Source organism: Harpegnathos saltator, unplaced genomic scaffold (genome assembly GCF_003227715.2).
Source record: "Harpegnathos saltator strain DR-91 unplaced genomic scaffold, Hsal_v8.6 scaffold810, whole genome shotgun sequence".
Classification (NCBI taxonomy): Eukaryota; Metazoa; Arthropoda; class Insecta; order Hymenoptera; family Formicidae; genus Harpegnathos; species Harpegnathos saltator.
This window is the reverse complement of record NW_020230661.1, coordinates 767,931-795,000: the sequence shown is the minus strand read 5'-3', so window position 1 is coordinate 795,000 and position 27,070 is coordinate 767,931. Positions and strand designations below refer to the sequence as shown.

Here is a 27,070-nt window from a genome sequence, read left to right as displayed (position 1 = left end):
AGATTACTGATAACAATGAGCGCACGGCACCGAGAGGGGGTCCATTTCTTTTTTCAAATATTTGATGTAAATATCGGACGTATGCGTGTGTGTGTGTGTGTGTGTGTGTGTGTGTAACATGCACGATAGAAAAGGGCAGATAGTTAGGAACGCGTAACAACCGATATCCTATGAGAAGTGCAAAGAGACGAGAGATAAATACTGGAAGAGCGCGAGGAAACAAAGGGAATTAGACGCGACTGTTTTCTCGCTGTTATGCGAGGAAATTGCACGTAAATTACTTTGTCCACCTTCACGCGCAAAATTACGACTGATTACGACAAATTGGTTAACGACGCGCGCGCGTCTATGATCAGACTCTCTAGCTCGATTCTCCCCGACGTGAACTTTAGCGGGATAATATTTATGCTCCAATGACGCATCCTCTCGTTTATTACGTCTGACGGACGGACTCTCCCGCAGGACCCAAGGATCATCGAGTGAAATTCCAGGCAACGAGGCAGAGCCTCGGCGAGGCGAATCGCGACGCGGAAGTATCGCGCTGGAGAAACCTGGAAACGTTTTCCCAGCCCGATCCTTCCTCGAGACAAGGATGTCTCGTGGTTGCGCAATCGTTATCGTAAGGTAGAGCCGCCGTGCGACGAGGATTACGAGATCGAGCAATCCGAGTCCGAAAGAGTAGCCAAGGTCAGCCTCGATATCGACATCTCGACGACGTGGCAGAGACGACCTAGTCGAATCTGCCTCCCTCCTTGGACTTGTTCTCCAGGTAACGTCGCCGGTACGCCCCGGTGGGGTCGTACTTCTCCTCCAGCAGTCTCCAGTCCTCCGGCTTGTGGTCGATCAAATGGTGAGAGATCTTGTCGGCCGCGTTCTTCTGCGCCTCGCTGCATCCAGCGCAGTCGTGCTCCAACGCGTCCGGCAGATTCTCTGTGTGCGAATACATTGGCCACGTTCAGCAGAGAAAGCTGCTTCGCGACTGTTGCAAAACTCATGAATCCGATTGGTGCATGCCCTTGGATTCAGCCAAATTTAATCCTCAAACGCCTACTGCTAACTGTAGTTACCAGAAACGCATTTAAGAATCCATAACTTAGTGAAAAAAGAAGATATTTCCGTTTTCTTTGCACCTGCACTGTAAAGGTGAATTCTTCTTCTGAAAAACGGTATATAGGTTGCATGTAGATTCGGTTTAGTCTGTCTCTAGCTCAGTTTTAATGATACCGTGTTTCGTCAAATTCCAAGTAGGCATAGTCAGCATTGTTACTGACATCTAGAAGTGCGCTATAAATGAATAGATTGGTATCTGTTATGATTTCATACATTTCGAAGCTTTCTCAGATGCAAAGTGTGAAATTAAAAGAATACAGAAATTCAAAATGGCGAATCCAATATGGTGGACACGAAGATCGAGAAATCAAGCTATTTTCGTGAAACCTGGTGACCTCTACAGCGCTCTTTTTTTGCGGCGAAAAATGAAAGGACGATTGACCATCTAAATGGTGATCTATAAGATATTCTTCTGAAATAGTAAGCTTGATGCTCTGAATGATAAACTTCGCTCACAAATATAGTAAAGTTTCATCTCAAAAATGTCAAACTGACCACCAGAGTTATGTCCTATAGATTACCCTTCATTTTTCTCTCTGTATAGGTTGCTCATTTCGTATATCCTTTTAGGATCCAAGTGATATTTACCAATAAACAAAAAAAAACGAACGATAAAAGAACCAATATAAAATTCTGATATTTTTTCGGTTATCACTACTTATATAGTCTCAATTCAAAGAAACTCAAATTTTATTCTTAAAACATTTATAAAAAAGTCGGGCGTTAAAGGGTTAAGAGCATACGTCAATTAGATTCACGAATTTTATAACATCCAGTCAGAATCACAAGGTTGATTCGACGTCGATGACGATTGAATTATAATAATGTTGATTCAACGTTTCGTTGATCATTTCAACGTCGAATCAACGTCGAGTCGACGTTGTGGTTCTGACCGGGCAGTTGTAAAGCAGCTTCTTCTGCTGAACGTAAGCATTGTCAGCCGGCTGTTTAAATCTGAGCGCCAATCAACGTGCTCGCTACTTTTGCGATCTTTGTCCTTGGTGATTTCCTTTCGTCACAAATCACCGTCGAATTTTTCGATCAGCGAGACGTTAGCTCTCGGTCGACCAAACCACGAACGCGCGGCCTTTCTCAGTAAAAAATAAATAACTGTAACATTACGTCAATGTTGTAATTTGTTGATCAAATCAATATCTTTTTTCGTCGACTGAAAATCAAACCCCTCAACTCATTGAAACTTCTCAGAATTTCTTACTCAACGACGCAACTGTCATATGCGATATGTGTTATCTCTAGTAGCACACTTCATTGGCGTTACATTGGTGTTACATTGGCTACGGTGACATAAATTGGGGTTACATTGGCCCAGCGTATCCCAATATACAGCCAATATTGGTTAGATATCAAATTACAAGATATCGTCAATATTGCATAGCATTGTTATACCAATATTGACTTATATTGGGGTTACATTGGCCCAATGTATCCCAATATGCAACTAATATTGGTTAGACATTAAATTACAATATATCGCCAATATTGATTTATATTGGCGCCACATTGGCCCAATGTATCCCAATATACAGCCAATATTGGTCAGATATCAAATTACAAGATATCGTCAATATTGCACAGCATTGTTATATCAATATTGACTTACATCGGGGTTACATTGGCCAATATTGGGGACCCAACAATACGTGCTACTAGGGATATTACACTTACATTGCCGAGTGGAAACTTGTAATAATTATTTACTTGCAGGGCAAATCCCTTTTAAAAATAACAAAAAGAAAGGCAACGTCCATTAATATATGTACAAGATAAGAATACAAGTTTTCTCAATCGGAGGTTAAATACTGATGTAATGTTACGCTATTAGTCGGTGCGTTCATCAGCAGGATACCTCGAGGGAAAAATAAATGCCCCAAAGAGCCAGATAGAGCAGTTCCTGAAGAACGTCTCAAACAGAAAGTTACGCAGCCTGTTACGCAGCCTTCGATGTTTCACATTTAACGAGCGGGCTCGTAACGTTCTTCGTAACGACGTTACTCACTTTTGAGTTCCGCCGCGTCCGGAGTGCAAGGATTTCGTTCGAGCAGGCAGCCCACGTATCCGTTGAGCAGCCGCTCGCTGCTTATGATCGCGTCCACGTCCACATTGTCGAATTTCGTGGTGTACTGTCCCTTGTTGTCGGCGAGAACGACGGGAGAGGAAAGGACGCACACGGTGAGAAGCGCGACGGCTAAGTACCCCATCCTCCTGCAGGAGATCGATGCGTTACTAGCGATTCACTGCTCGTGGAGCTCGTTAGTTTGGATGTCTTATAAGGGGCATGATACGGTTCGTTAGTCGCACGAAATCGTCCTCGTGCGATCAACGATTGCCATAATTTATCAAAGAAAATATCGCGCACGACGACGGAGAGGAGAGGAGGGCGCTTCCTGTGCGGACAGACCGAGCGCGCTGCAAGTTTTCCCGCTCCTTCGAGCCAGCACGAGATTCTAGAAATTGCCCGAAGAAAGACAGGATTTTTTTTCTTTTCTAAGATGTGATATCAGGTATACAAATGAATAATCGCAATTTTTCAGCTAAATTCGAGGTTTATTTTAAAAGAAAATAAAATAAATTTGTCAATCAAAGAAAAAATTCGCCGTTGATTCCTATAACTTTAAGCCATCCTTCCAAGCAGCTGATAAATTCCATGTCGGAAAAATGTTGTGTCCTTGGACACACGATAAAGTCGCGTCAAGACATTTTCGAATCTCATCCACCGATTTCAAGTGCGTGTCGGACAAGGTATGTTGCATCGACCGGAACAAGTGGTAATCGGTAGGAGTGATGCCTGATGAATATACGTCGAGTCCCAGCCAAGACCCATTATGATGTCGCTTTTGTCGTTAGAAGCAACGTGTGACTTAGCGTTATCACGCAACAATTACGCAGGACAACAATTTCTCCTTTGCCACTATATGAGCGTTTTCGTTCTAATTCTTGACTCAAATGGATTAATTGGTGTTGGTAGCAGTCCGCAGTAATTGTTTCATTCGGTTCTAATAGCCCATAATAAATCACGCCTCTCATATCCCACCGAATGCAGAGTAGAATCTTCTTTCCGAAGTGTTCTTTGGCTTTGCAGCCGATGTTGATGGTTCGTCGGGATTTATCCATGACTTTCTGCGTTCCGGATTGTCATAGAGTATCCGCTTCTCATCGCCCGTAGCAAATTTCCATAAGAAAGACCCTTTCTACGCTGCTTATTGAGAAGAGAAAGACCCACTGCCACTCGTTGATTTCTTTGGCTTCAGTGAGTTTACGCGGAACCCATTTTCCTTCTTTCTGAATCATCCCCATCTCGAGTAGGCGTTTGCAAATACGTAGTTTGTTGCGTTACTCCTAATTGCTCTGCAAGCTCTTTTAGCGTCTGTGTTGAATTCTCAGCGAGCAGTTGCTCCAAATCATTGTTGCCGCATTTCCGAGGGTCTTCAGGACGTTCCTTGTCATTCAGACTGAAATCGCCGCCGCTTTTAAACCGTCTAAATCAAAATACACACATATTGCACGATCGCCGAGAAAGGAACAAATCGATTCGCATGCTCTTGCAACACTTTTTCCTTGTTGGAATTCGTAAAGAATGCAGCGTCGATAGATATGCACCTCATGTGTTGCCATTTTTGACTATATCGAACTGATTAATTTTTGAGGTCATATTAAGCCTTCCGTCCATATTAAATGTAATTTTTAATAGCTATATGTCAACACTACATAACCGTAAAAGAGCGGGGGAAATTTAATTATTCGAAAGTTATATTCTTAGCCGTTTAAAAAAGTTTGGATTATTCATTTTTTTTCACCTAATATTTTGAGAAAGCTCGCTCGTTGTAGGAAAATTAAAGAAGCGCGCGCTCGGCGAAGGACATCGTGCCATTTCAGAAGTAATCGCGCGACCGCGACTCAAAATCCAAATGGAAAGAATGGAGCATCAGAGTTCGGGGGAAAATTCTGGATTCGCAGCGTGTCCCTTCGATCTCGCGTAAACATGTTCTCAGTTCTATTCCTATTGCAAGCGATTTGTGCTCGAGTGCAGAAAAACGTGCAAACGGGAAAACTCGCCGCGTCGGGCGGCCGAAGAATCGACGCGCCACGCGTGCGAGGAATTCTCTTCGCGCTCCAGTTCCTTTCTCGTATTCCGCGCACGTTGCGCGTTACGCGACGCGACCTTCGACGTCGCGGAGGACTCGTGTAAAAAAGACGCCGGCTTCACTCACTCGTTATACCCGTTATACGTTCTCGAAAGGAAAACCTCTTTAATGCATAAATGTAAATTCCTCGAAGCATCGTCGTCCTCGTCTAAATTACTAAGTAATCGTGACGTCGCGTCGCGGGCCGCAGGATGGATTCGCGGAAATTCCCCCGCGTAATCGCCGTCGCGTCGCAATTTTCAGCAATAATCATCATTATATCCTATTTTTTTCGAGTAGCGGCAACGTGCATCGTACATGTAACCGCCGTGCGTGGTGAAGCTCGACGAATCGCGACGATGTACGTACACAACACTCGCCCATATTCAGAGCCTCACTTCAGGGACTAACCCCGAAAGAGTTTCCCGTGGGGGAGTTCCTCTCTCGCGAATCTCTCTCGCGTTTCATAATCCGCGACAAAGTAGCTTATTTAACGAGGACTCGTGGATCTCGCGAGCAAGAGGAGGAGAAAAAGAAACGAGGCGGGAAGAGAGAAGGAAAGAAAGGAAGGAAGGAAGAAAGAAAGGAAGGAAGCGCGCTATGCCCGGGCTGGAGCGGATTAATCGCTGCGGCCGGCTGATCGAGGAAGCGCGGAGGGATTTTCTGAAATATTATCTGAAGAAGTGTCCAACCCTCTTCCACATCTGCTACGACCCGATCGGCACTCATCGGAAAGCGAGGGCCTTCGTCGGATTTCTCTTCGGACTCGGCGCAGCTGTCGCGCTCTACGAGGGCATAATCGTCGATCTACAATTCGATATGTACACCAGCGCCATCCTGGGAGCCCTCCTCGTCGCGATGCTATCGATAGGATGCGCCGCGTCGATGCAGGTAATCTCGGCCGCGAGCTGCGGCTTTTAACACCGCAACCACGGCGATTAACGGCCGATTAACCACGAAGCACTTCCGCCCGCGGGGCGGCCAACAAAGTGACAAGAAGGTCCTTCAGAGGAGATTACAAAAAAAAATGTGAAGCGTGAACAACGATAGATTTTTCAAATTGCTTGTTCTCCTCCGGACATTTTTTCCTTCGCGAGTCGCCTGTCGCTCTTTCCTCGCCTCGGAATGTTCAAATCGACGTGTTTCGTCCTCTCGAATAGGTGAGATGCATCTGCCTCTTGACGATCCCGACTTTCCTCGGCCGATCCGGGCGCAACGTCCTGAGAGCGCTCGTCCTGGGATACGTAATAGCGGGCCCGTTATTCAATCTAACGTACAACGGCAAAGAGGTGGTGAGAACTTTCGCTTGCACGACGCAGCTCACGTACAATCTCACCAAGACGCGCTACGACCTCATGTTTGAGCCGTTCCAGCAGGTATCATCCGCTCTAAAACGGACGCATGAGTCTTGCAGTCACGAATGGGGAACGCAATGAGAAATCTAAGCTTTTCCGAGCTACGGCGAGCTCGGTTATTCAGTCATTCGAATAATACGTCATCGACGGAGAAATGTTATCCGCGTGACAAACTTGTGGCTCGGGGCCGATGCGCAATCACGGCGACGTCGGGCTTCATCAAAACTCCCGTATACCGACGCAGGCGGTGTTGGCCATGAAAGCGGACGCGAGCGAGCTAAAGGATATTTTATCTTCGGTGAGAGATCTGATGAGCCCGATAGTCGAGGAAATCGAGGGCGAGGAGGAGATGAGGCGATTGAAAGAGGAGAACGATTATTTGGACGAGCTTCAGGATGATACCAAGAGGAGCGACGAGATCGAGGAGAAACATGAGAAAGAGATCGCGAAGGCCAAGTCTGAGGCGGATGTTTACGAGGCGAAGTACAAGAGGAAGATCGAGGCACGCTGCGAAGAGCAGCTTAGTCGCGGCGCGGAACGATGCAGGCAGGACACCGAGAATTGGAATTATTCCAAAGATAACGATAACAATAATTATTATTGCTGTTACATAACGTTTAATCTAAATATTAGGTGTACAAACGAATAATCCAAACTTCTTTAAGCGGTTAAGAAATTAAGTTTCAAATAATTAAATTTTCTCGCTCTTTTACGGTTACACAGACATGTGTTGACATATAGCTATTAAATATTACATTTAATATGGACGGAAGGCTTAATATAACCTCAAAAATTAATCAGTTCGGTATAGTCAAAAATGGCAACACATGAGGTGCATATCTATCGACGCTGCATTCTTTACGAATTCCAACAAGGAAAAAATGCTGCAAGAGCATGCGAAACGATTTGTTCCTTTCTCGGCGATCGTGCAATATGTGTGTATTTTGATTTAGACGGTTTAAAAGCGGCGGCGATTTCAGTCTGAATGACAAGGAACGTCCTGAAGACCCTCGGAAATGCGGCAACAATGATTTGGAGCAACTGCTCGCTGAGAATTCAACACAGACGCTAAAAGAGCTTGCAGAGCAGTTAGGAGTAACGCAACAAACTACGTATTTGCAAACGCCTACTCGAGATGGGGATGATTCAGAAAGAAGGAAAATGGGTTCCGCATAAACTCACTGAAGCCAAAGAAATCAACGAGTGGCAGTGGGTCTTTCTCTTCTCAATAAGCAGCGTAGAAAGGGTCTTTCTTGTGGAAATTTGCTACAGGCGATGAGAAGCGGATACTCTATGACAATCCGGAACGCAGAAAGTCATGGATAAATCCCGACGAACCATCAACATCGGCTGCAAAGCCAAAGAACACTTCGGAAAGAAGATTCTACTCTGCATTCGGTGGGATATGAGAGGCGTGATTTATTATGGGCTATTAGAACCGAATGAAACAATTACTGCGGACTGCTACCAACACCAATTAATCCATTTGAGTCAAGAATTAGAACGAAAACGCTCATATAGTGGCAAAGGAGAAATTGTTGTCCTGCGTAATTGTTGCGTGATAACGCTAAGTCACACGTTGCTTCTAACGACAAAAGCGACATCATAATGGGTCTTGGCTGGGACTCGACGTATATTCATCAGGCATCACTCCTACCGACTACCACTTGTTCCGATCGATGCAACATACCTTGTCCGGCACGCACTTGAAATCGGTGGATGAGATTCGAAAATGTCTTGACACGACTTTATCGTGTGTCCAAGGACACTACATTCTTCCGACATGGAATTCATCAGCTGCTTGGAAGATGGCTTAAAGTTATAAGGGACAATGGCGAATACTTTGATTGACAAATTTGTTTTACTTTCTTTTAAAGTAAAGCTTGATTTTAGCTGATAAATTTGGATTATTCATTTGTACACCTGATATAATGACGAATGACGCAGAGAGTAATAACAGAATCAAGGTGACGAGATGGAAGCGATGCTAAACAATGAAGAACCTCGATTTTAAATTGCTGCCTGCATAGAGAGATGGTGCATACTGGCGATTTTCAGGGATATGTTCGCCGACGCTTACGACAAGTGTTACGATAAGGTGTCGGTCTTCGCGGCCTGGCTGCTGTGCTGGCCGATGAAACTCACCTTCGTGTGTAACCTGGTGCAGGCTCTGGGCGGCGGCAACATCTGCGACCCTGAGGGCAAGGTGGACTCCGGCATCGGCGAGGGCTACGTCGCTCTGAAAAGTGAACAAACAAAAGTTACTTGAGATCGCGTGCTTGAGAGAACGTTAGGAATCGCGTTGAGTTCGCGACATTCCCGAATATATTGTCTGCTTCGTGAAGGTGCCAGGGATACGTTCGGCAAGAGCCTCAAGGAAGCGAAGCTGCAATACAAAATCGAGAAGCCGCCGGTAATCCTTGACCTACATGACGCTACGGATGTTGCGCTGGCCGTGATGCACGACTTCAACGTGCGCAGGAACGTCCTTGAATCGATCATGACAGTCATCAAGAGGTATCGCGCGCTGGATTTCAACATTTGGACTTGGTTGTGTTCAATGAGAGCGAACTTAACCTCGGGAGATATTTTAGAAACAAGTTTTCTCATGAGGCCATCGGCTGCATTTTGCATCTAAATTAAGTGCTCGAATCGTTTCGAAATCTCGATGTCTGTCCGCTAATTCCAGAAACCGCGGTGGTCAGCAGCGATCGGCATAACGAAATGTTGCCGCGTCTTCTTAAGTTGTTTAATAAGATTCTTACAGAGTCATTCGGGTATAATTAACTGAATCTATCAGGTCAATCGGAAAGTACCATGCGTTTTCGCGTGCAGAACGTATGGCTTTATTTGAGAAACGAAATGAAACAGTACATCGATCAAAGTATTGTCCATCGTTAGCGACGACTTTTTCCCATCTTTCGGTCAGCAAGCGAATTCCGCGGCGAAAGAATGACTCATCTTTGGTGGCTGTCCAGTCAGAGAGCCATTTTTCGACGTTTACATAAGAATTGAAGCATTCGTCAGCAAGTGCGTGTGCCATCGACCGAAACAAGTGGTAGTCGGAAGGGGCACAGTCTGGTGAATAAGCCGCATGGGGTAACACTTCCCAGCGAAGTGCTTCTGACGTTTCCTTCACAGATCTTGTGACGTGAGGCTGAGCGTTGTCATGAAGCAAAAGCACTTTATACTGTCTCGTTTCATATTCTCGTCGTTTTTCGTGCAATGCTCGGCTCAAACGGATCATTTGTTCTCTACAAAGATCCCCTGTGACTGTTTGATCACTTTTCAACAGTTCATGGTACAGCACACACCCTTCTGATCCCACCAAATACAGAGCATTGACTTCTTTCCGTGGATATTCCGCTTTGGCGTCGATGTTGAGGCTTGGCCGGGATCGCAATTCTTCGACGTTTGGGATTGTCAAAATATTGGGTTGGCAACTAAGTGATCGCGGATTTTAAATAAGAATGAAAATTCAAAATTATAAATTTGCTTTTTAAAATTTTTTTCAATGCATACATGCGATACATTGAGCTTTTCTGCAATATCACGTGTTGTGCTATGACGATCTGAATCGATAATGGCCTTGATATGGGTCTCTCATCGACTTCAACTGGACGGCCAGATCGTTGAGCATTTTTCAATGAAGAATCACCAGAACGAAATCTGGCAAACCAATTTTGACACTGCCTTTCTTTCAAGGCTTCATTCCCGTATAACCCAATAAATCCATTTTTCATCCCCAGTGATGATACGTTGTGAAAACCCCTTTCTTTGTTGCCTAGCGAGCAGAATTTCGCAGGTAGTTTTTCGCCTTTCAATGTCTCTTGGCTTCAGTTCATATGGGATCCACTTTCCTTCCTTGTAACCTTTCCTAAGGCTCACAAACGATCGGAAATGACAGATTGAGCACAATTTAATGCAAGTTCTGCAAGTTGCTTTTGCAAGGGTTTGACATGAGTCTTCGTCCATCAATGCCTGCAATTCTTCGTCTTCGAATGCTTTTGGCCGTCCAGAACGCTCTTTGTCCTCTACATCAAAATCACCACTTTTAAACCATTCTCTGCATGTTTTATCGGAAGGAGCATTATCACCGTAAACTTCTACAAGCATTCGACGAGCTTCAGCTGCAGCTTCCTTCCAATTGAAGCAAAAGATTAACATTTCGCGCAAATGACGCTTATTTGGCTCAAATTCCGACATTTTCGATGCAGCGATCGAAAAACAATGTTATTGATGCAAACGTATACTTTTATGTACTGAATGTTATTGACAGTTGTCAAAACAAACTATTAAGCTTCGTTTAGACATTACAGGTGAACGACAGTTCTAGCTGTAGCCACTTAGCTGTCGCTAAACGGACGGAACTTTCCGATTTACCTAATACAAGCTTGCTCGTATGGCTATTTTCAATCGCACTTATTCGAAATTTCGATCTCGCAAAGACTCGAGATAGACTAGATAAATTAGAATCACGGAAAAAGGACTTCAATGAAGCGCGCTTTTGTGTACCTCCGCAGATGTCTGTCTCTCGTGTTCCTGAGGATCATCCTGAGCGCTCAATCGTACCACGACAAGTACCTGACCGAGATCGAGCACGACAACGTGTACGTGACGTCGTACTTCCGCAAGATCGACGCCAGGAGAAAGGCCCGGGGTAGCTTGACTCTGCTGCCCCTGAAGAAGATGGAGAGATCGAAGTTCGTGGACCCGTACAGCCTGCGGCCGAGCAAGGTCGAGCGGGTGCACTTGGCCGCGCAAGCGGTGAAACTGACCCTCGAGGTGATAAGTGTCACGACGTTCCTGCTGATGGACAGACTGTTCTACGAGACGCTCGACTTGATCAGAAGACACTCTTACATGGAGTATACCCAGGCAACTATCTCCCGACGCTACAGGAGTAGTAAAAATATGAGATTACTCTAGATCGTTCCAGGATACTTTTCACAAGTACTCACATGTGCCATGTCTCTCTCGTCGGGAACTTGCTGTGCTCTTCAGCTTTCGTCTTCTCCCGGACGAAAACGGACTGACAAGACTGACGCGCATGAGGGAGCGCATGGAAGAGAGTCTCTTCCCGGTTCTTTGGGCTTTGGGCTACGTTTCGGAGCACCTGAAGAAAGACGCGGGTAAATTTGAGATTGACGTCTAACAGCAAATTGCAACAGCTTCTTCTTCTTCTTTTAATCATTTGAGGCACGTATTTTCCAGAAAATCCGAATCACATGAAAATTTATACACGGAGGTCTCTGGGGTCGCTGATGACAAATCCGTTATCAGATTCGAAATTCAAGATGGCGGGTCCAAGATGACGGCCACAAATATGAAAAATCGCGATAATTTCGGTGACATCGGTGATTCGTAATCAGTGACCTTGAAAGCTAACCAAAGTACAATTTCAGCTAATCATATAAAAATTTTATGATCCGCCATCTTAGAAAATAAATTTTAGCATTTGGACCTCAGATTCGTAATCAGCGACCCAAATAACCCCCAAATCTTGATTCTGAGCAAAAGATTCAATTCATAGTTCGTAGAAAATGATTTTTTTCTGTAAAAATGTGTATTTTTCACTCTTTGTTTATTTATAATAACTGGACAACTTGTGCAAAACACTTTTCAACCTTTCACGTATGTTCCCACGTCATATAAAAAGCCAAAAAAGAAATGCAAAAGACCTGACAAGAATCCCCCAAATATGAAATATTTCATGAAAATGTGAGAATAAATAAAGGTGGTAAGTATACTTACCGCTGTGCCTCAAAGGGTTAAAGGCATGTCTACAATTTTCAAATATACCATAAATCTGTAGCTTCAAACGTCTTTGTAAGAAAGCGCAAAAACTTGCGTCAAAATGTATCTTCACAAACGAAACAGAAGCTTTGCTACTTTCAGCTGCTCTACGACGTGTCCGAGACCCAAAGGAAAATTACCGAGGGGTATCTTCATGCGTTTCCTCGCGAGACTGGCACGGACCACGGACTCGATTTCTCCAGGCAGGCCACCACGACGTGAACCTGGAGATCCGCGGCACCGGCATGATCGCCTCCCTGATCCGTAGCTTGGTGCGCGGCTTCAACGTGAAGAAGCGGGTGAAGACAGTGGTGTCGAACAGCGCCTGCTTGCCGCGGCCCAGCGAGCTGCCGCGTCGCGTGGTCTTCAAGATCTACTCCAGCTACCTGGGCGTGTTCGTGCTGCTCTTCACCAGCGCGTACACCCAGCGACTGCGGCGCGTCATCTGCTCGTTCTTCTACCGGAGGCGCGAGAAGAGACGGGTGCTCTATCTCTACAACGAGAGCCTGAGGCGCAGACTTGGCCACGCCAGGTTCATGCGCGCCAAGGTCAGGGCCCTGGCGAGGACGCGTCGGTTGGAGTACCACTTGGACCCGTGGGTCGCCCTGAGGCAGCGCTGGCCGGCGCTCTGCGGCTGGCTGGTGATCTTCGCCTCGGCGCGTCGCAGGTGCCTCGTCTGCGGCGAGGTCGAGCCGAGGAAGGGCCCGGAACTCCGCGAGTGCGTCAACGCACCCGGGTGTCCCTTCGTCCACTGTCCTGAGTGCTGGCGCGACGTCGGCGAGATCTGCTATGCCTGCGCGGACCTTGAGGACGAGACGGACGACGACGCGGAGGAATACGGCGCTTTTCTTCACTGAAGCTTCCACGCAGCCTGTCGAGCCTGTCGAGCCTCGAGTTCGACCCCGCGTTAACGCATTGGCCGCCATGTTGACCTTCGCTTCAATGTTCGACTGAAGTCTTAATTCTCGGTACTCAGAAATAAAGGTTAAAGAGATAAACGAAGGCTCGTTTCATTCGTTCTTTATTAGTTGTATCTCTTAATTTTTATGCACAATGAGAAGGAGGGAGAGTACGTTTTGCGCATTAATTATACACATATAAATTAATGAGACGCAATAATAGCGGTACCGGTGATTCTTCCCAAGCAGTCGACGTCGAAACACGTTGAAAGAGAAACCGAAAGAAAGAAAAAAGAAGAAACCAAAGGAAACCGAAAACTTCAGTGAAACCTCAAGCCCACAAAGGAAGCGACCGCAAGTCAAGTTTACAAGCTAGGCTGAATCTCTTACGCAGTTCATCATCGATAGGCTGACCGCGTTTCGCCGTCGTCGTGTGCTCAAGGTACTCGTTTATGAAACAGTTACGTGGCGACGCCGACGATCCATAGATCATGGATCGACCAAAGTGACGATTCACTATCAGCATACAACGACGGTCCAAAGATCGCGAAGCCGATGTTTTTGCCGCGCAGCGTTGCCGCAGAGTAAATCTTCCACTCGACGGCTATTTACATTTTCATCGGAGCTCAGTCACATGCCACAGCGCTGATGTGTAATCGGGATAAACATCTGATTTACGTAGATCGACCGGTGGACGGACGGATCGCGGTAACGCGAAATGCAATCTCGGCGACGAACGCGTTTGGAACGCACGTGTGTGTGTAGGTAGGTGTATGTGTTTTGCCGCATGCGTTGTTTTATTTGCATACGCGTGTTACATATCAATTATCGTCGGTTATAGAGGTACAGGATAAGACATCTGCTGCATTAATAGTAGCCGCGACATTATCTTCGTTTCCCTCCAGCGTCAGCTAAAACTTAATTTTCTCTTCTTCGGCTAGCTTCTCGTACTTCTTTACGTACTTCCCTTCCGGATCGTATTTCGCCTTGAGCTCCTTCCATGTGTCCGGCTTGTTCTCTATTAAGAACCTTATCGCCTTCTTCGCAACCTCCTTCTGCCGATCGTTGCACTTGTTACATTCAGTATCTAACGCGTCAGATAAGACCTCTGCAACGGAAATGAGCAAGTCGTTACGCTAAAATTATTCGCTAAATATTCATATTAACGGATCAAGTAACATAATTAAATTAAGATATACAGGGATATACAGGGTGTCCGAGGGTGTCTTTTGGAAAAGTTGTGAAGATTAATCAGATGAAACTGAGAAGAAGAGTCAAGTACCATTTTGCAAAAATCGCAATAGTTAGTAAGTTGTTAATAGAATTGAAAGATTGAAAATGATCACATCTAGAGACTCTTTTAATTCGTAACTTGAAAATTTGCATATTCATTTGCAAAACGATAAGGAACTTTTTTGTTTAGATTGACTCAAGCTATAATTATATGACGGCTACTGTACCTAGCGACAGATCCAAGACTCAGAGTTCAAAGTTCAATATATTTTATCTATCGCTAGCCGTCGTATAATCGTAAATTAGGTCATTTTGAACAAGATGTCCTTTAACATTTTCAATCATTAATAACTTAATGACTACAGCGATTTTTGCTAAATGATATATGACTTTTCTTTTCAGTTTGATTTGATTGAATCTTCATAATTTTTCGTTTCTAAAAGATCCCGGACACACACACACACACATATATATGTATATATATATATATATATATATACAATTTTATTAATATTTAGCAAATGTGTAATTTTTGTATAGTGAACAATACTATAATATTAATATTTTTTTTATAGATATTAGTATTTGGTATTTATTCAACTTATTCATTTGGTTTGTATAAATATACTATATATATATACATATACAGGGTGCTAAATTTCAGACGTAACAGGTAAAAAAACTCGAAAACTATGAAAGATATTAAAAAAAGCTAAAACACGTGTTCCATGATTTCGAAGGGGAAAAAGAATGATATTATCAGTTTTTTATTTGGAGGGCATTTTCAAGTTTGAAGGTCAACTCAATTTTTTAAAATAGAAAGCCCAAATTTTTATTATATCTTCTTTTTCTACCAATTAATTTTAACAGCTTTTGTCTGAAACATTTTTTATTTGCCTAATATTTTTTGAAATATTTAAGAAAAACTTGGTAACTTTTTCAACATTTAACTTACGATATCTCGCTAATCTCGCTATTCGTCGAAAGCAAAAATAGTATTAGACTTTTTTACTTTATTTACCATCAAGAATATATCACTGCAATAGTGCCCTAACTTTTGTTAATTTAATAATTTTGAAATTTCCAAAGGTCGATAAGTGTATAATAAATAAAACTAAATACGTGTACTAAATACGCAAAGTGTATTTATACAAACCAAATGAATAAACTGAATGAGCATTAAATATTAATACCAATAAAATAAATATCGATAATATTATCCACTATACAAAAATTGTACATTTGCTACATATTAATAAGATGATGATCATCTGTTTATTGAGTGCGACGAAAATTTTGCTACAAAGACACGTTTTTCTCGTTTCCACTTACTTTTCAGCTCAATGGCTTCAGGAGGGCACCTGACCCCGACTTTGTCCAGCATGCAATCGACATAACGTTGGAGCAGTCGATCGTTGTGCAGAATTTGTTCTACGTCTATGTTGTCATACTTAGTCGTGTATCCTTGTGGCTTTGCAGACACATAGACGACAGTGACGAGGGCGAGCAGGCATACCAGTGCGAACTTCATGGCTGCAACAACATGCACGAAGTGTCGGAGATCACAATTGGACAAATGGCGATGTGTCGCAAGGAGTATCGCGATGTTCGCATCTCGCAGTTTTGTCGCGAAACGACAAGTTAGTTCCCTCATGACCCGCGAACGTCCATCAAGCTACTCAAGTTACTGTCTGGCGGCAGGTTGCCAGGTCCCTTTGATGGAAATTTCGAAGAAGCGGAAGTGGAAACATTTCGAGGGCGCGATCGCGCGAAAATCGACGGACCTGGATTCGAATTCGAACGGCTGTCGGATCGCGCCGCGGACAAGAGAGATCTCATTTCTGTGTAACACACAGAAAGTCACGAGTGCGAGTGCGAGAAATCGCGACTGGGTCCGGTGCTTTCATCAAACGCGATCGCGGCGCAAATCGCGGATGCTCACCTAAGCGCGCGCGTTATTCACCACCAGATGCAATGAATTGTACGAGCAGAAGCCGCGACACCTGTCTTTATATACGGATGAATCGACGCAGCAGCACGTCGCTCGCGGCCGATGCGTGTCGAGGTGGGAACGCTACGAATTCATTCTATGAAATTCACCTCGTCGATCGGCACCTTCACCTTCGCACTTCCGCGAGAAATACCGCGAGCGCGGTGACGGTTGATGGCGATTTAATGACATGTCGCAATGACTTTTTCGTAAGAAATGCATACAGCTCGGTAAATGATTGACTCATGTCGTCACTCGGCGATGATGCTCGGCGAGCCGCTGTTTTAATCTACATAATTTCTCAAACCGTTTTCCGCGAAACAAAGCGCAGCTTTGCAACATGTTGCAAAGCTGCGCTTTGTTTCCTCTTCCTTTCCCTCAAAGAGAGCCGGGGGAGGGAGTTTAGATTTATCACTCGGTTTCCCTACATTTGCATGCAAAGCATTCGGCGGAAAATAATCGCGATGTCGGCAGGGTTGGAATTGCAAATTGCACGCTCTTCGTCTTAGATTTTATCCAATGACCATGTGGCATTGCGCACGCGCGCACGCTTTTAACAGGAGAATTTTACACGCGGAGCAGGTTAGGTTTTCAAGGCTACTTTTACGGAATTTTTTTTTGACAGAAACGGTAGGATCAATAGACTTGAAATCCTCACAGTGTATCTATTAATGTTCAAAATATAAAATAAATTTGTTACTATCTACGTGGAAAATGCACATATGAAACTCTTTAAACGGGTTTATTTGGAAACATCATTTTCTTCAACTGTCGACACGATTACGCAAAAACTGCTGAACTGAATAACTTCAAATTCTTTTGCACAATATACAATACACGTGTAGTTTTCGCCCCTACCTCGAGCACAGATATATATTTTATTTTATTCATTTCTTTTAAATATGATTACAAGTTGAAAAAAGCTTCATTTTCAATACCTTTTCTCTGTATAGCCATTATTTTTCCAAACTTGATTTCACTGCCTTTATTTTGGTACGGGCTATAATGACAACCATGTATCTGAAAAATCTTTCTGTTTTTGGTTTCAGAATAGTGAGAGAGAGAGAGAGAGAGAGAGAGAGAGAGAGAGAGAGAGAGAGAGAGAGAGAGAGGTCCGGAATTATATCGACAGTAAACATATGAGCTCGCAAACGGACGACTGCGTTTTTATCTATAATTATAAATTGCATCGGGGTTCTTGTGATTCAATAAAATTTATTTTATACTTTGGACATTAATAAATATACAGTGAAAATTTCAAGACCATTGATCTTAGTGTTTCTGTTAAAAAAATTCGTGAAAATAGCTTTGAAAATGGCCTGCACCGCATGTAATTCCCCCCCCCCCCTTAATTGTTGAATTAGGTAAATCTGAAATGTACACGATTTTATACCGCCCGACCGATATTTTTTACAAATTATCAAGAATCCTCTGGACTTTCTTCAATCCGTACTACTTTCGTCGCGAAAAGACGAGATTTTTAGGCAGGTTTCATTCGCAACAGTGATCCTCTTCTACGAGCTCCCCGAGCGTCGTTTACCTCGCTTCGTCGCTTGCTTCTCGCAAACGTGATTTGAATAATTCGAAACTAGTAATTATTTAAATCAGAAAACGTAACTGTGGTGACATTGACTTCTAATATAGATGAATGCTACAAAATATTACATCGAGGTCATTCGTGGCATGTTCGAGAATCGACTATAAATCCGGAATCGGGCGAAACGGAGAATTGAATAATTCATGGCAGGATCCATGAGAGAGTGCGCCGTTTGCGGGGGAAATTCGGGAAAAACAATTTTTGCGCTCGGATGTACGGAGAATCGTCCACCGGTGTGACTAAATGCATTATTACGTGATTAGAGGAATTATAAGTGACAGGCGACAAAAACGTATACGCGAAGGACATCGGGTAAAAAGTTATGACGGAGGAGCCGTATTGCGTTATTTGCCGTTAATGAACTCGACTTGATCCAAGCGAGCAAACCAGTTGTTTTATTATTACACGGCTATTTATTAATTCTCAGCCATGTTTATTAATATATCAAAAACACGGTTGTATCATCATGTAAAACACACGCACGAAAGGGGACTCACTCCTTTCTCGGATCCACAGGACGAGAAACACGAGAAGGTGAGAACGGGGAGAAAAGATCGGCGTCGAACGTCAACGTGGCGGCGAACGACGCGTTTTAGCCGAAGGAATACGGAGAAAAATATCAGAAAAAATATCCGATTGTTAATTTTGTTATCCGATTAAATACACCGCGGATCAGTGAAACCAAATTTCTGTGTGCTTCGTAGAGTCGAATTTTTTTACACTCGCAGGAAGCAGAGATCCCCTTCCTCTCCTTCCGAGACCGAAACCGACGCGTCGTCCTTCGATTCGCCCGCTGCGTCACGTCGCTTTTGCCGCGATCTTTCTTCCTCCGTGTGTGGAGAGCGACGCAAATCAGCACGCATGTTTAATTGAAAATATCGCACAGTTTATTTCGCACATTCGACGACTCTCCTGCGCCCTTCCGTCGCACGAGTACATCGTAATCCGCGTAGATCGTAAAGCTTGTTTGTTCTATTGAGAAAATAATGTGCGTAACGCGTGCACCGCACGGTGTCGGATGTCGCGTGCAGAGATAATTCATCGGTGCGACTCGCAGCCGTTGCAGCCTTTTGACGAAGAATCGGAATCTCTTTTAAACGATATACATTTTGCTGCTGCATATCGCGGATGCCTTCGAAAGTTCATCCGGATAAACAGCGCCGCGCGACCTTCTCTCTACCGGCTGCGCGCCGTGTCGTTCGACCAAAATCTTCTCCTGAGAACGCGCTTAGAGGGCGTATCTTGCGATGTCGTAACTTACAGCTAAGGTACGATATCGATACACTTTATGCACACGTCGCAAACGCAAGCTTTCCAACGCACGATCTTCGCTTACTTCGAACGCGCGCGGGAGGAAGCCGTTGACAATGCAATGTGAACTACGTCGTCAAATGGAGTCGAATAAACGGAGAGGTATCTTTTTATTATCTATACAAAATATGAGCGAGCCGTTTTGCGTGTTGGCGTCGCCCGACTATACACAATGTTGTATCCTCAACGAAAGATCCCGGTATGTGTCGAATTTGTCACCTGCTCGCACGCGATCCACATTATGTACAGATAGGCTGCTTTCGCGTATTTACATCGTCGTGGGGGATCATCTATAAGGATAAACTTTGACGCACTTCCACCTAACAAGTTACATCATACGGATTCACTAAGCGTGAAGATACCGAAGGAAGGACCAACATAAATATTATCAACATATTACTTAAAAATTACGTCGCCACGCGCGCGTCTCTTATTTTCTACAGCGTTATTATATAAGTAAATGTAACCTGAAAACGAACTTCTCGTGAGAAATTACGCAATCGCCACCGATCACTCCTCGTGCACTACGGAGAGATAAAAAGAAAGAGGAAAAAAGAAAAAACAAAAGAAAAAAAAAAAGAGACTGTGGCTCATCAACGAGAAAACTTTCGTAAAACTTAACACTCCCCCCGCTCCCTCCGCTTGACTAAAGGTGCATTTTCCTTTTTCTTCTTTCTTTTCATTTTATTTTGGAGCAATTCACCTTCGCGCGTGCCCTTATCTCTGCGGAGAAAAGTGACAACACTAGACACGTCGTGCAAGTCGTGATTCCTTGTGCTTCGCAAGCAAGCACAAGGTCGTTCGCTAAAGCGTCATCTATAATATGCCTTTGTTTTTTTTTTGTTTCTTTCCTTTTATCTCTTTTTATGTCTCCAAATAGAAAAAAGATAAAGAGTATAGAAAACAGGAAGCAGGAGCATATTGTAGATCAGGCTTTAGGCGTTATCGCTTCGTACTTGTCTCTCGTATATACAAAATCTACATAGGCAACGGATAAATCACCTGATATCATACACCTCTCGTATCATCGATGCTGAATGCGTATAACGGTATTTATCCCATTCCTCGTCAATAAGAACCGTCTATAATTCGCGAGTTCTCAAACTATAGGATAACGTATACGTAATGTCTTTACGTATGCAATCATATAGCTACGCCGTTGTAGTTACATGTTGATCATTTACACGATACGCGCAATAAACATATTTTAATTACACGGATTGTCAGTCGATTTATCGGTTGTTCCGGTAAGTTTCTTCTCTACTTTAGCCTGTCATTAACGCACGCAACCTGTGCTAATCCTCAGAGTGTACATGTCAATAAATTAAATAGCGATGCACATCTACCTATAGTGATAAAGTAATCAGTATTTTTGTTATCAGTTATTTTCAGCGTCGATCGCAACTAGAAGAATCCAAGAAGCCCGGACGCGTTTTGGTACGTTATTTTGGTTCCTGTACCGTAATTCTGACAGATGGGGCATGTTGAGAAATTTCAATATTTCCTTATTGTCAGGCATGGTAACAGACAACACTTCAAACAGGCAGAAAGGGAGTCCTCGCGACAGACATAATCTGTATACGGAGATAATGTAGTGGAAGAATTAATTGAGCAATATATTCAATGGCTCTCTACGTAGGCAGTGTTAAGAGATTCTCTTAAGCGGCGTTGAGTCGTTCGGAAACGATAAAATAAAATACAATATCCTGAGGATCAATTCTAACGACATCAATTGATATCTCTAGCAGCAATCAGACTGAGCTGTCTCTATCACAATCTGTGCTGTATAGTGTCTTGTGTATAAGGAGAAAAAAGGCGGTCACATAAAAGAAAATATAAAACACCGGTCAGTTTAAAAAACTCTGGTTGGCTGATTGGTGTCGCTGTCGCTAGAATCGATTTCGAACGAATCGTCGGGGATTCATCATGAACGTGAAATCAGGCACAAATCGCAATTGGCGCCCGAGCGTGAACGGATCTCGGAGGAAAGATCAAGCATTGTCCACTAGCATGACAAATCACGTGATGCAAGCCACCTAGGATATCGCGTAAAAAGGAATATTGATTAAAGCATAATGATATGCTAAGCACGTTTGCATTCTTGCCCGCTTCTTCCTCTGCCTATCTGCCCTATATGTTAATTACATCAGACTTCAACTCTAGTTACATCTAGAATTTGTCTTATAGGATTAGAAGAGATGACTTAGAGTGGAAAAAATGGTAAAAATGAAGTGCCACGCGTTTATCAATCAATTGGCGGCGATCCAACCGTTGGTTACAAGATAATGGAGAATCCTGCTTTCCGGCTCTGACTGCGGCACGATGCTCGACCTTCTGTTACCATTCAAATATTCCTGCAACGTGAAGACACATAAATATCGACGTGAAGCTAGATGCTAGATGAGACGTTGCAAACGTTTAACGACGGTCACAGTCAAAGTTCGTTACTCTCACCTGCAATAGCAATGTCTTTTGCGTCAAATATTGAGTCGGCTTTAGATCGAGTTGTATGCATAGTGATTTCTCTTGTTTCGTCAAGAGATGAGACGCAGCCTCCGATTCTATGTCCCGTTCTTGCGAGGAGTCTGTTGAAGTCGGATAGGACTTGCCGGAAGAGGCAGTGGCGCCGTTGTTGTAACCTTTTTCTTGTGTGGAACTGGAGCTGCTGGTAGAGTGTTGGTTGGAAGTGTTTGGATTGCTATCCGTGTCCGCCAATTGAGTGACCGGAGTCGTCGTCCGATTGTGACTGGTTGGATTGACCGCGGAGTTGCTGGGCAATTCTTGCTTTACAGTGTACTTTCGGTCGATGGAAGAGTAACTTTTTTCTTCTTCTCTTTAAAGGACAGAAAGAAAAGGCAAAAATACGAGGGCAATTCTTGTGTCCTTTGCCTACAGGCTACTTAACAAAGGGCCTAACATGTAGAGTTCAAGAGTGTCTGAACAATAAGTAACATTATCGTAACGAGGTTGCATGCGCAATTCAAACGGGAACTTTATACAGCAATGTTTAACGGCAATGACAAAAGTGTTAAAAATTTTTTGATCAATACGTGGTAGTGAGACGTATGTAACGATATGTGACGAAAATCGTATGTGAGGAACGAAATGTAATATTTTTAAAATCTCGAGACGTTATCTCACCTTCTTTTTGAGGTGTGGCGATGTATTGGTGTGGACGGCCCACTGCTGCCCTAAGTGAAATGCAAACTGATACAATCTGTTCACAAATGCCTGGCAACACGCACCACAAACAATGGAATTAGTTAAAACGAGAGGCAAAAGCTAGTGTATATATATATACGTATATATATATATATATATATATATATATATACATATGATATAATTAATAGGTATTAAACTTTTATCGTTATTTTACATATGAATATATAAAAAATGTGCAAAGATCGAAAGTGAAATAATTACGATTTTTCCAATTAATTTTCAATGTCATAATACCATCACTTTTATCGCGTCACAACACATACTGTAGATAACATATGCATATAATAATGTCTGAGTGGAAAAAATTACCGCGCGAATAATAATTATATCTTACATGCTTAAATTTTAACTTAAAGCTATTAGTTGCAACAACAATATCACAATGACATTACTATGAAATATGTAAAACAAATTTATCAATACAAAGCGAAACAACATAACGATATATAAAGTGAGATTATATTATTGTAATGTTGTACTTTACGATTATGAAACCAAATATCTTTTTACATACTGTGAAAATAAAACTGAGACTTTTGTGCAAATATACACACAATGATGCAATCAAGTATATTTGTATAACAACATATAAATACATAAAAAATATAAATATAGCACGCGCAACAACTGATAACAAGTACATTAACATTGCTGTATAAATCGTTCATTACTGCTGATGTTCCTGATGTGTGAGATCTGTATCTTGCAATGACATACATTATAAACATACATTCAATTTCAGCATGCGTTAGTATACTCAGGAAAGAGAGAAAGAGAAAAAAATGAAAATGAAATATATGTAATATAACTTTTAATATCTGACAGCCATCCTAGCTTTTACGAATGTGTACATATAAGTATACGTATAAGTACATATATCAATATATGTACATGTGTCACAAAAAAGGCTTATTTTGCGTGCAGTTATTTGCAACGCGATTTTATGTATTTTAAATAGAAATGAACACTTACAGATTTTTTCTCTGCCCAATGGTCCACCGTGTCGTTCTGTCTCTGAGTTTGAGCAACTACCTGCTCATAGTGAGCGCACTCCTCGTGCCTTGTAATGCCGTTTTCGCGGTATCGGTACAGCTCAGAGAGTCGTAAACGCAATTCTCTTTCTCTCTCGAGATTCGTTAGGAACTGTTCGTGCTCTTGTGCTGTGTAAAACTGTGCGAATACACGCATTCTGTCCCTAAATTCTCTAAATAAACAAAGCATACATTAGACATGTGAAAAAACAAAGAAAATACTCTTCTATTTGTCATAGAGTATCCACAGATATCAGGAGAAATGTAGGATTGCTTATAAAACGTACTTTTCTTCTTTTGTTCGTTTCTTTTTTACTCCTTTATCTTTTCTGGAGGATGCGAAGAATGTTGACACAAGCTGATAATCCCTCACGACGCGTTTTCGTCTAGCCCTCTCTCTCAAATTATTGGTGTACATATCAACTTGTGCTAATTTAAGTGCGATATCGAGATCATCGTCCTCAGCAGGATTCAGAAATAACGAAGAAACAAGAGATTCGGCTTCGTGGTTGTAATCCTATTAAAAAAAAAAGAAAAAAGAAAAAAAATAAAGAGAGCATTAGTAATCATTATCGAATCATACGCGGAAAAATGTCGACTCGCCAAAATGTATATTTGTCTATTACTCTTTCAAAATCATCTCGTTGCGGCATGTAACCCAACTGGGCAGCTTCGTCTGGAGTGATATCTAACGGTGGTAATCTTGATGTAAGATCAGGTGACAGTGGCCCATGGTCGGACTTTGTCTGATCTGTAAGATTTGGTACATAGCTCTCCGTAGGCGGCCATGTGTGTTTCCCAATGTTACCGTTGAGATATCTAGCAATGTATTCTTCTTTTGCCTCTGAAATCATAAAATAACAGTTGCGTTAGTGCAAGTACAGTAACAATAAATATATATTTATATCACAGATGTGGAGAAGCAAATTTTTTTTCAATAGATAACGATATACTTTGAAAAAATAAAAAGCTAGCGTTTTATGTTATGGTTTTTATTTTATTAACACCAAATATCGCTTAAAGAAACAAATCTATAGAGTCACCTTCTGGTGTACGTGTCTCGATATGTTTGCTAATGTCTTCCCAATTTCCAAATCCGAATTGTTCAATAGCATCCAACAGCCTAAGCTGTTCCTTAGCTGTCCAATTCCCACGGCCATTAAATATACTGATGGTACCAGAATCCTATGTTTGTGTTCAAATATATGTCAATATGAATAATTGACTAAAAACCACTTAATCCTAGTCCTACATTGCTACAAATTTAATATTAAAAATATGCAAATAACATGTATCACTATCAGCATTACATTAACCTTCCCAGACTTATCTATGCAATAATTAAGTCTATTCATTTTCAAGGAACTTTTGAACTAATACATACATACTAGGCCAAGAAGTTGGATAGATTGTATGAAAGTACTTGCTTCACATTGTAATTTATCGTATCAGTTCAGAAGTTGTTAGACTTTTGAATAGACTTTTATGTTTATACAATAGTAAATTAATGTTTATTCTAATTGAAACCTACTGAACAATATAGTTGTTCTTTTAAATAAATAAAAAAAATGGATGACTAGAGTACTAGATAAACAAATAAATTATCCAGGATAATAGTATAATATTATCAGTGATACATTATTAAAATTTTTTTAGCATCAAGCTTGGTTTTTTATTTATAAAGATACATTTAATTCTTAAACTACTACCATCACGCATCACCCCAAGCTAATTTTTCTTGTTATTGTTTATTGCAAAGTATACGCAAGAATGTTTTATCATAATGTTATCAGTATTGATAGCATGAATAAATACCTATAAAATTGGTATTATCAGTACGGTTACATTTTTTAATAAGATCAGAAATTCACATGGGGTGAAATTTCACCCACATGGTAGCTTTGAAGAAAATTAAGAGTTTTTATTTAAAATAATTTATTTTCATCAAAATTTATGGCAGTAGAACATGAATAGTTTTTGGAAGATAAGTTTAATATCGATATTTCTGCAGGGTATTTTGCTAAAATAAACTTTTTTTTCACAAATGATACATACCATAAATTGATAGGCATGATTATTTTTATGTTGACCAATTTCAGCACCAGAAGAAAAACACTGTAAATAATATACATAACTGATGTAATTTATATTATATTATAAAATTTGAAGCATTTATAAAACTAAATTCAAAGCTTCATATCATTAACTGCGAACAAAATTTGAGTACAAAGCTACAATCGACTCAAGGGTTCATTAGCATCATGTTCATACTCTTGTGCGTCCACGTGTACTGCATCGATTAGTAGTTTCATTCACAGATTTACGAACAGGATCGGAGAGAGAGAGAGAGAGAGAGAGAGAGAGAGAGGAGTGGCAAGGGATGGGATGGGATGGGATAGGAGGGAAAGCAGGGGGGCAGGGGGAAGCCCTGGTATGGAAATTTTACATAAATCTTTTGAAACCTGCAAGGCTGTCCCGGAAAGTATGGAGGAACGATGAATGAGGAAAGAGTGGAGGCAAAAAGATGATAGAAAGACGAAAGAGCGGAGGTGCGGGACAAAGGGAGCTAAAAGAATGGCGGAGAATGGTGACACGTGATATCGCACGGCCATTCCGCGTTCAAATAACGAATTACCTGTAAGCAGAGATCGAATTCAGGGCACTCGATGCACTTCACACGAAGGCCTGCAATGTCCTCTTGACAATAGGTGCAGTTGTACTTGGCGTACAAATCTGAAAGGCATATATGCACCATCATGTACACGACAACGATAGTCGGTGGGTGTAGCGTCGTAAATACGTACCCGCCATTGTCTCGCAGGATTCTTCCAGAATGACCCGGTGACGTCAGCACATAGCAACTCACCTTGCGGGATTGCGTATCACGAGGCGCAGGACGGCGCCGTCGAGCTCATGTTCTCCGCGGGTCAGCGTGAAAACGCGGGAGAGAATGGCAGATCTCCCCCACGAGACGCTCGTCCAACCCCCGTAGCCGTGCAAACCGAATCAACAACGGTGACCAGAAAAAATCTTGTTTACGACTGTTACGTCCGCCGCGAATGCGCATGCGCACACGTATGCGCTCGATGCGGGGGGATGCAGATGTTCGATCCTTTTTTTCTCTGACTGTAGGGTCGATTGTCCTCTCGATTGTTGCCAACTTCATCGATTGCTCCTAGTATCGATATAATCTTCCGATTCGAGATTCGCAAAAGTTGATCTATTCCTCCTCTCTGGTGCAAATTCGCAAAACGTTTTTCCAAGCTTCGCTTTGAGAGATTCGAGAGATACAGCTCCTGCTGCTTCCTTGAGATTATGCAGTTCGATGAGTCATACGACATTTGAGACTTTTCAGCTGCCCACAGAAGAAGGATGGAGTAA

The 27,070-nt window shown here is 42.4% G+C and overlaps 3 protein-coding genes across 3 annotated transcripts in view; 1 reads left to right on the top strand and 2 right to left on the bottom strand.

The window, feature by feature from the left end:
* LOC105191686 (uncharacterized) overlaps nt 1-16,664 on the bottom strand; it is a 17,349-nt gene extending 685 nt beyond the window's left edge. Inside the window, 6 exon segments of the mRNA XM_011155244.3 lie at nt 1-930; nt 3,128-3,257; nt 10,936-10,957; nt 14,245-14,410; nt 15,868-16,068; nt 16,478-16,664. The exon segment at nt 1-930 is cut by the window's left edge and continues 685 nt beyond it. Of these exon segments, the coding sequence (XP_011153546.3) occupies nt 731-930; nt 3,128-3,257; nt 10,936-10,957; nt 14,245-14,410; nt 15,868-16,066 (717 nt within the window). The 5' untranslated portion in view covers nt 16,067-16,068; nt 16,478-16,664 and the 3' untranslated portion in view covers nt 1-730.
* On the top strand, nt 5,730-13,626 carry LOC105191700 (E3 ubiquitin-protein ligase DCST1). Its single transcript, XM_011155273.3, has 7 exons — nt 5,730-6,143; nt 6,413-6,628; nt 6,852-7,153; nt 8,666-8,853; nt 8,953-9,124; nt 11,131-11,485; nt 12,607-13,626. The coding sequence occupies exons 1-7, from the start codon at nt 5,853-5,855 to the stop codon at nt 13,258-13,260; spliced, it is 2,178 nt and encodes a 725-aa protein (XP_011153575.1). The 5' UTR covers nt 5,730-5,852; the 3' UTR covers nt 13,261-13,626.
* Nucleotides 16,665-18,986: 2,322 nt separating the features above from the next.
* Ada2b (Transcriptional adapter 2B) lies at nt 18,987-26,763 on the bottom strand. Its single transcript, XM_011155243.3, has 10 exons — nt 26,494-26,763; nt 26,325-26,422; nt 25,745-25,804; nt 24,733-24,874; nt 24,316-24,533; nt 23,977-24,206; nt 23,631-23,862; nt 22,575-22,624; nt 21,888-22,266; nt 18,987-21,787 (listed from the first exon to the last, which is right to left on the bottom strand). The coding sequence occupies exons 1-10, from the start codon at nt 26,498-26,500 to the stop codon at nt 21,683-21,685; spliced, it is 1,521 nt and encodes a 506-aa protein (XP_011153545.1). The 5' UTR covers nt 26,501-26,763; the 3' UTR covers nt 18,987-21,682.
* Nucleotides 26,764-27,070: the final 307 nt, after the last annotated feature.

What these genes read in the sequence shown, in the direction of transcription:
- LOC105191700 (XM_011155273.3), top strand. Translation starts at nt 5,853, where the DNA reads ATGCCCGGGCTGGAGCGGATTAATCGCTGCGGCCGGCTGATCGAGGAA. An exon ending in GGGCTACGTCGCTCTGAAAA is followed by an intron (nt 8,854 to 8,952) that starts GTGAACAAACAA and finishes TGCTTCGTGAAG; the next exon opens with GTGCCAGGGATACGTTCGGC. An exon ending in CTTACATGGAGTATACCCAG is followed by an intron (nt 11,486 to 12,606) that starts GCAACTATCTCC and finishes CGATTTCTCCAG; the next exon opens with GCAGGCCACCACGACGTGAA.
- Ada2b (XM_011155243.3), bottom strand. An exon ending in CGCCACACCTCAAAAAGAAG is followed by an intron (nt 22,267 to 22,574) that starts GTGAGATAACGT and finishes TGTCCTTTAAAG; the next exon opens with AGAAGAAGAAAAAAGTTACT. An exon ending in AAAAGACATTGCTATTGCAG is followed by an intron (nt 21,788 to 21,887) that starts GTGAGAGTAACG and finishes TTCACGTTGCAG; the next exon opens with GAATATTTGAATGGTAACAG.